The following is an 8,495-nucleotide window of genomic DNA, read 5'->3' on the forward strand; positions in this document are numbered from 1 at the left end:
TTTACCATTGAGAGCAAAACATCATGAATTTCTATGAGTTGGAAATGCTGTACAAAACTTCCTGTATTTAAAACAAAAAAAAGAGAAACTTTTTTTTCCCTGCATTTAAAAATAAAAGTAATACTGGAAATACCATGCCTTAAGAAATAAACTCAGTGTTGTTTTTCTTTATAAATTTCTCAAATAGGGCTTTAAACTCTGGATCTCCTAACTTTTTTTTCATTATCTAGCTGATACCCTAGAGACACATTTTGGTAATAGTTTTGATGTATGTGACATCATGTCTTACAAATTTGGTATGCAATGCCTAGGAGAATCAATGAAGGGCCTTAAGGAAGGGTAACAAGGCCTGGTGATACACTCAGGCATCCAAACCGCAGTGGTAGCTTCCTCGCTTAACTACTGCTGTCTGCAAATACACTTGCCTTCTCCAGCTCCTTTGTGAATGGGGAAAGTGCAAAATAACGGATCTGTGTAATTGGCCTATAATTACATTAACTGACATGTCTTAATTCAGGTCACCTTTTTTATAGTCTTGATTAACTATCTAATGCATCAGAGGAGTATGAATAATTTTTTTAGGTCACTTTGGTCTAATGTTACCGCAGCTAAACTGTCAACTGTGTTTTTTGTTTTTTGGGTTTTTTTTATCCCAGGATACTTTCAGAGTAGAATTTATGATGTGAACCATAAACAAATGTGCATGGGATTTTCCTGGAAATTTATATATATCCCTCCCCTGGCAAGGACAGATTTCCTCAGGGTTGCTGTCCTCAAAACACCAGGATTTTAAAACAATATTATCTTCCTCCTTTAGCCATTTTTTATTTGAGCAAAATGTTGCTAGTTATAAAGTAGTAGTAATATTGAGAGGGATGTTCATCTCTCCTGCACACGCTCGCACTCGGCCACCAAGCTGTCTGTACTGTCTGGAAGCCAGGTGTAGGAAATGGGCCGGGGGACCCCAACTGACTTAATCTAACCAAAAACCCAGGAGGAGGTGGGTTCTATACCAAAAGCACACAAAAGTACAAATTTCTCAATTGCTACTGCGAGCAGTGAAATCAGGTGCTCGTCCACACCTGTTGACATTTGAGTTTAGGGTAGAAAAAGATGTATGATTTATAGAGCTACATTGCATAGACTGCTTTGTTTCCATTCCTACTTAACATGGAATAGAATTATTGTCTGTATTGTGCCTATATTCATATTTAATTGAACTGTATCTCACTATATGAAGTTGCATGATGTCCAGAGCTAGCACAGTATTGCTTCCCTATGGTGGAAGTTAACACCAGCTACCCTGGCCACTTGCCAGAGCAGTTGCTTTCCGCTGGCTCAAACGCCATCCAGGTTTGGCTAGTGCCTCCGTCCCTTTTAATCGGTACTCGCACGTACCAGTGCTGTGCTAACACCGGGTCATCAGCCCGAAGGCAGCACAATTGCTGTGCTAAGTGAAAAAGTCTTTAATGGTGGACTCAACTTTGCTGCTGCTCATACACGGGTGGCTGCCAAAGTTGGTGCAGAAATGCAAGATTCAATCTCCATGCTCTAGGGAGAAGGTGGCCGCAAGCTCGGTGGGGCCGGTTCCTCCCAATCTTGGCTGAAAACATAAGGCATAAAGGTAACGTACTGAAAAGGAGCCGAGCTCTCCACAGCTTGGGCTTTGTGAAGAGCAGTTCGTTGTGTTCTTGCTTTCCCTCTCTCCGGACAATCCCTGAAAGTTAGGATTTCAGACGTTTAGTTTATTTGCTCTGGAATTGGAACAGCTACAAAGGTCTAAGAGGTGATGTGCCACGTTACAGGCGTGCTCGAGTGTTCTTCCGTGTGATGTCAGTCGCTGAGCTTGAGAGACTGGAATTCTCTATCGTAATTAATCCCTTATGCCGTAGCCTTGGTATTTCATTAGAGAAGGGCTCTAATTGCGGTGAGCTTGGAGGCTGAATGGTGTGATGCCCTACGCGTAAGGTGAGGGGGGGAACAAACTTGCTAGGTTACTGCGTCCAAAGGGTAAACAGTCAATATTTAGCAAGACAAACTGCCTGCTTCCCTTGCTTTCTCTCCATGTGGGTTTAATTAGGTGGTTTCATTAACAAAGAAAACAGCGTTTCCTTCGGTTGGGCTGTTCCTCACAACAGCAGTAACAAGGATGCAAGGAAACCGCCTGACCCTAAAGCATGCACGCTGGTTTTTATGGCAGCGGTCTAATGTAAAGCAGAAAACGAGGGAGTGGAAAGCTGACAGGCTTGAGCGGATTCAGCATCGGCAAGAACGAGTCTGCCGAATTTCAAACTAGCCTTTCTTTGTGTGCATCTTTGAACATGGTAAAACAGCAGTGGGAGGGGGCTTCTCTCTAAAGCAAGATGTAGTATAGTTGGGGGACAGGAAGTGATCATCTCTAAAACACCAAAAAGACGCACGTGTTATAGTACATGGGGGAGGGATAACACTGATACCAGTGCTAGTCCTGGGGAGAGCTGTGAAGCATAAGGCTGAAATCCAAGTTGCATCAGCCCTTCCTCGTCAGAGGATATCAGACTCTGGCATTCATCTTTATAGAGCAGCAGCAATTAGAAATGGAGATAACAGAACAAGCAATTGCTTGAATACATCACTTTGTCTGATATATTCATTTTCTACAAGTTTGATATGTTTTATTTGCTGGTTTTAAGCTGAGCCCAGGGGGGTGGAGAAGTTAGGTTGTGTTATTCCCAGCTGTGAGTAAAAGTGGTCTTGTTTAGTCTATTGGGAGCTGGCTGATCCTTGTGGGAGGGTGACGTTCACACTCCCCTTGGTTATCCTTCTCGTTTTCTCCTTTTCCTTCTCTTGTTGCTTGTCAATGCAGAATATTGTAAACATCTTGAATTCCTTGTAGTTCAGTTGCTGTTTTGGAGGAGAGATAGATATCTGTCTTAGCAAGGCAGTCTTGGCTAATATAAACAGTTATTTCAGAGAAAAATCTAGAGTCCAGGCTCTTGTCCCATTCTCCAACTTGTATTTTCCCAACTGACTCAGGAGAAATTGGTTTCAACTTACTGCCTCCGGCTCATCCCAAATGAACATGTTACAGGCTAATAGGGCACCTCCCTGGCAAATTAATGTTTCTCTACCATTCTGTAATGACTTGCAGATGTTAAAGGATTCATAACATCTGGTGTTACAGTGTGGCTGGGTGTAAGTGGGAGATCTGAGTGCCTTCAGAGCTGTATCAAACAACCATCCTGCTCCTACTTAAAGCGTCCTTTTAATCAGGCAGCCTTGAGATGAAAGGACAGAATCAGTGCAACTCAGGGCTAAAACAGCTCATTCCAGGAAACCACTCTCGAGTCTGTTCTTTGCATTAGAGAAGTATCCTGAGGCCTTGATCAAGACTGATGCTTTGATATCTAGATGCGCTGTTCAGCCGCACAGGAAACATATTGCAAGCCCTGAAGGCTTACAGGAAAGACACAACAAATAATTGAAGAGGATGCTAGCGGTAGAACACAGACAAGGAGAATTATCAATAAAAACAATAAAGTCCATGCCCAGTAACCGAGCACTAGGAAGGAGGAGAAAGAGAAGGAATCTCCCTTGGTTACTAGTGGTTGTCTTGCTAAATGTGCCCTTGGAGCGTGCTGAGATGCTAAAGTCCTAAGAACAGTACGGAGCTGCGACAGTGATAAGAAATGCCCATGGTGTATTAATGATTGACTCCCTGCCAGTGTAGCTGCAGGTGGTCATTAATCAGGGAGTGCTTCAGAACAGGGAGTGGTTTGAAAAAGCGCAGGTGAGGGGGCAGGTGTGAAGGTGAGGTGGAGGCAGGATGGTGGCTGAGAGCAGGTTGAGTAGGGATGCATGTGTTCTCAGTAGCGAGGACTGTACTTTGCTCCCTCCTTCTCAGGCTTTGAACTGAGTCCTTGCTGGGAAGGTGGTATCACTGGATTTGATGTTCCCTTTCTGATTACAGGAAGCCTGTGCCCTGCCACAGGGGGAGGGATGAGTGCTGCAGTGAGATCCCGGAGGCCTCTTGTTGGGACCTGAAGCTGGTTTAAAGTCAGAATGAAGGATCCATCACAGAAGTGAAGGAGAACTTCCCTGGCTGGAGCTTTACCAGGGCAGGAGCATCTACATAACTGCTTTTGGCATGAGCAGAAGCCAAGGTCTATTACTCATAATGTACCTAAAAGGAGCTGGGAGCAAGTCAGTGTACCCCGCTGAAGCACAAGTGTGGTCAGCAGGTGTGAGACCTGGCTTCAGAGAACTTGGAAAACAAAGAGGAGCCACAAGTAAACTCAGAAGAAAATGGATTAAGTAAAAGTCCTTCTGCCAGTCCTGCCCATCTCATCTCACTGGAGTCTCTTCAGGCAGAGTAATATATCCCTTTTGCCCCCCCCCCCCCAATTCCTTCATCCTGTTGCTATCTTACTATTAAGACATTTTAAATCAAGACTTCTCGGAATAATATCGATAAAGAAGATAGGCTTGTAAATGTATATTTAGGTCCTGGGAAATCTAGGATCAAAGGAGAAGAAAATGCCTGTTTGACCTCTGCAACTTCCTTGTTGCTTGCCTTATGCTTGGATGCTAAGACATGAGGGGCTTCAGAAGCAAATTGGAGGGAGAGGTTCACCAGAGCAGCTCAAGTACTTTCAGGTCCAGATGACCAGACTTGTTTTTTGTACCCACAAATAGGCAGGAATAGCCCTGTATGCAGCAGATAGTTTAGGCAGAGCAACACCTCTGAAGAGCCTTCTGTCTCAGTAATCACACAAACTCCAGTATAGCGATGTTGCTGAATATTTGAACAAGGACTCTATCGTTTCTGTGTGGTAAGTCATCAAAGGCCTGCTCCTTCTGAAGACAATAAAACTCTGACTTCAGTGAGGATACACCGTGGGTTACAGCATGCGGCTGGGCTGCTGGTGAGTTCTGGGGCAGCCCAGTAAGCTCAGCACAGGGAACTAGACTCTGCAGTTGCTTGAGTAAATTGCTTTGTGTCTTTGCACATTTTCCCTCCCACACTTTCTCCCATCTAGGCTGTTAATTCTTGCCAGATGCAGCAGACCTTTCATCTCCCTTGGGGCTTCTAAGGGTTAATTTTTGATATGGGGGCATTTTCACGACCTCTGTTTTGGCTGTAATTTCTCTAATTTTACCTCGTCTCCAGATATATCGAAGTCCTTGAATATCTTCTCAAGTTCTTCTTTCTTGATATTAAAGAGAAACCCTGCGGCTTGAAACTCCCTAGGACCAATTGTGTGATCATTGTCTATGTCCAGCAGTCTGAAGGCAGGCCCTGAGTGTCGATAGATGAACTGCTTCTCAAGGTGATTCTGTTTCAGGGCAGAAAGGTTTAAGAATAGATTATAAGCAGCAATTTCCTGCTTTGAAAGAATACAGGGAATAGCAGATGGTGTTGGTGTCCAGAGAATAAAGGTGACCTCTTGCTAGTGGAGCCTGCAGGAAATACCAAGATCCTGGTGCTTCCTGCCCCATAGGCTTGGCTGTGTGGAAGCACGTGGCTGTTGCTCCCTGGGTTTGTGCTCCGTAGAGCTGCGAGCTGCAGGACTGTGCTGGGAAGAGTTACTGAAATTGAGCCAGGCTTGTATCTGGCCCATGCAAAGGACGTGTTGTGAGGTCCTTTCTCCTCCCTGCCATGTGTCGAACGACTAGCACGGCTAGGTGCTTGGTGCCCCCTTTCCTTGCTCCGAGGCCCATGGGCAGCTGCCCTGTGTGCTCACCCCCAGTGTGGCTGCCTAACCAGCCTCATGGAGCCAACGCAGCCGCGCGGCGCTCCTGAAAGGCCACAATGTCCATGTGCCACTTGCTTACCAGAGATGCCACGTCCACCCAACTGCAGAATGGGGACCCTGATGTGTCTGATGGGTGGGGGGGAAATCAGTCCAGGGTTTTTTCATCCATCTCCCTCAAAACAGCCTGTCACCCTCACTGCTGTTTCCCGACAAGATACTAGCCTCTCCACGGGCCAAGCTGCAAGCAATGCCAAGGAAAAGAAGGGGATCAGCACACCCAGCACCAACAAGCTGGCATCCACTGACCAGTGAAAACGGATGCAGCTCTGCTTCCTTCCCTGCAGGTAGCCCCAGCCAAGAAGCTCTTTTTCAAAGAACTCCCCTCCAAATGGGCCGTCAGAGCTGGCAGGAGCATTTAGATGGTTTCCAACTGGTGAAAGGTTTTGGGGGCAGATTTATGCCTGGGAAGCAGGGTTGGTACTAAGAGGAACACAGCTCATTTCATTGCTTTCCTTTTGCATGCAGCAGTGTTGTGGCTATGTCCAGACCTCGGGACCCCTTCTGTCCCTTGCACACCATGAGCAAAGGTTAGCCCCCAGTGAGCTGGTTCCCTTTATGGGGTGTCGATGGTCCATGTCGCCCGCAGCGGTTCCCGGGGGCTACGCACCTCGTGAGCCAACAGGAGACACACCAGCATGTAGAACTCGTCAAAGCCGATCTCCCCTGTCGCATTTCGGTCCAGCAAGTCAAACAGCAGCATGATATGCTGCTTCTTCAGGTCGGTCACATAATGGAGAAAGCAATAAAACTGCAGATCTGGAAAACAGTGAGCTGTTAGGCCTCGTCTGGACAAAGCTGTTAGCAATAATTAACAGGATTTAACTTATTTTAGATGCCCGCTGCTCCCAGACTGGTTGCACAGGCAATTAAAACAGAGTAGCGGGCAAGAAACTGCTTGGAATTAATAGACAGTATTAATAAGTTGCCCTCATTTATGAAAGGGGCATAAGTGGTTTCTACACAGAAGGCAATGTAAAGTGCTCATAATCTTCTGTTGGACTTTGCTCTCTTCCACTGCACCCCAAAGGAAAAAAAGGACTTTTTCAACAAACTGGAAACATTAGCAGAACAATCCATTTTTCTTTTGGAAGTGTCACTTTTAACTCATGATCTGTTAGCAATTATTTTTAACCCTTTTTAGTCTTTTCCAGTGATGACACTGGGAAGGGAGGGGTGTGCAGAGGAAGAGCCAAACCTCTGGATCCACCTCGGCATTTCCCTCAAACTTCTGCAAGTTGTTCCACGCAAAAACAGAGGAAAACCAGCCCCAGCTGAAAAATCAGCAGCACTGATCTGATTCTGCTACCCTTAAATCTCTGTCAGTGGGATAAATCCATAGTGAGAAGTGTTATTTAAGCTGGAGCATGATGCTGGTTTGCAAATGAATGGGAATAGCCTCGATAACCGTAGTCGGGAAGTTAGGAAGCTGTGAACCGGGGTTCTTCAACAGCCTCCTGTTGAGAATAATGTTGGCCATGGACCTGCTTTTTAACGTGGAGCACACTCGGTTTGTGGAAGGGATTACATGATGAGGTTGCTGCAGTACTAAGGAATTAGCTGCAGTGAGCCAGAAATCCCATCTTGTCCTGTGCTCCTGGCATCTTGCTTGTACTGCTGTAAAGAAAGATCTCCTTTATCTCTGGCTTGGGATTTTTGTACGTCAATTATCTGCTCCTTGGTGCCAGGACTTGGTTATCATGTTTGTACACTGCTAGCAAGCCTACCTTGGTGGCATTACATGTTGCTGAAATGCAGCAGACGATAGTATCACAAAGCCAAGCAAGTTTCTTGAGGTCTTAGACCTTTTTCTATTTCAAAAACAGGGAAGGAAGCAATTGAAGGGTGAAGGGAAAGGGATACCATCAATGGGAGCTGAAAATACACCTCAGCTGCCTTGAATGGTCCCATGAGCCATACAGATCGTTTCAGAAGCTGATGCAGGATTAGCCAGGCCACATAACCTTTCAGAGCAGCTCAAGCATGATAGACCGGTTGGCACGTGGTGATATATACCATAACTGAAAACTTTTTGGGGTATTGCCAAGTAATGGTATTAACTAAGCTGCTACTTAATTAGCATTGCAGGGTGCTGCATTCATTGTAATATCTGAAGTACAATATTTATAGTGTCCATGATCTCAGGTTTTAAATTCCAAGTGATGTAGCACTCTGTGTATCTCTTTTCAAAACATTACACCGGGCCTGTAATTTTATAGTGCTAATGCCAGTCTCATCTTTAAAAGTACTTACTGTTCAGGGCATTCTTCTTATGAACATCCAGGAGCTGGAAATAGTCTGTCAGTGCCTTAGCATTTCTTACCGACAATAAGCAGTATACTTCATCTAAATACAAATACTGCAGAAAACACCCAGTTTTCAGCTTCATCTTGGGTAACTGTGGACAGCCACCTAAACAGAATTAGCGCCGAGGCCCTGACACGTCACAGCGGGGGAATTCTACCCTAGAACCAGAATACGATCGTCTCTTCTCCTCCCACACTTCTTTCGTGTTTCTTCCACATTTTTCAAAAATTCCCTTCTAATGTGGAGGCAAACACTCCCCTACCATTCAGCATTCAAGGATAATACGTATCACAATCAAGTGACAGAAATTATTCTTATAGCACATTTTTTTGTAAATGCCCTCAAGAGCATTAAATCTGATTTTAAATGTGCAAGAAAACACACATTTAAGAATTT

The 8,495-nt window shown here is 45.1% G+C and overlaps 1 protein-coding gene across 1 annotated transcript; it reads right to left on the reverse strand.

Moving 5' to 3' along the window:
- Positions 1-2,742: 2,742 nt before the first annotated feature.
- On the reverse strand, positions 2,743-8,181 carry EFCAB9 (EF-hand calcium binding domain 9). The gene is made up of 4 exons (XM_013958481.2): positions 8,046-8,181; positions 6,403-6,551; positions 5,139-5,315; positions 2,743-2,883 (listed from the first exon to the last, which is right to left on the reverse strand). Exons 1-4 carry the CDS (start codon positions 8,179-8,181, stop codon positions 2,743-2,745), a joined length of 603 nt encoding a protein of 200 aa, XP_013813935.2.
- Positions 8,182-8,495: the final 314 nt, after the last annotated feature.

This window comes from Apteryx mantelli, chromosome 14, assembly GCF_036417845.1.
Source record: "Apteryx mantelli isolate bAptMan1 chromosome 14, bAptMan1.hap1, whole genome shotgun sequence".
Taxonomy (NCBI): domain Eukaryota; kingdom Metazoa; phylum Chordata; class Aves; order Apterygiformes; family Apterygidae; genus Apteryx; species Apteryx mantelli.

Coding starts and splice junctions, on each gene's coding strand:
- EFCAB9 (XM_013958481.2), bottom strand. CDS start 8,181: ATGAAGCTGAAAACTGGGTGTTTTCTGCAGTATTTGTATTTAGATGAA. Junction 6,552..8,045: donor TAAGAAGAATGCCCTGAACA/GTAAGTACTTTT, acceptor ACTGTTTTCCAG/ATCTGCAGTTTTATTGCTTT. Junction 5,316..6,402: donor GTCTCCTGTTGGCTCACGAG/GTGCGTAGCCCC, acceptor GCCCTGAAACAG/AATCACCTTGAGAAGCAGTT.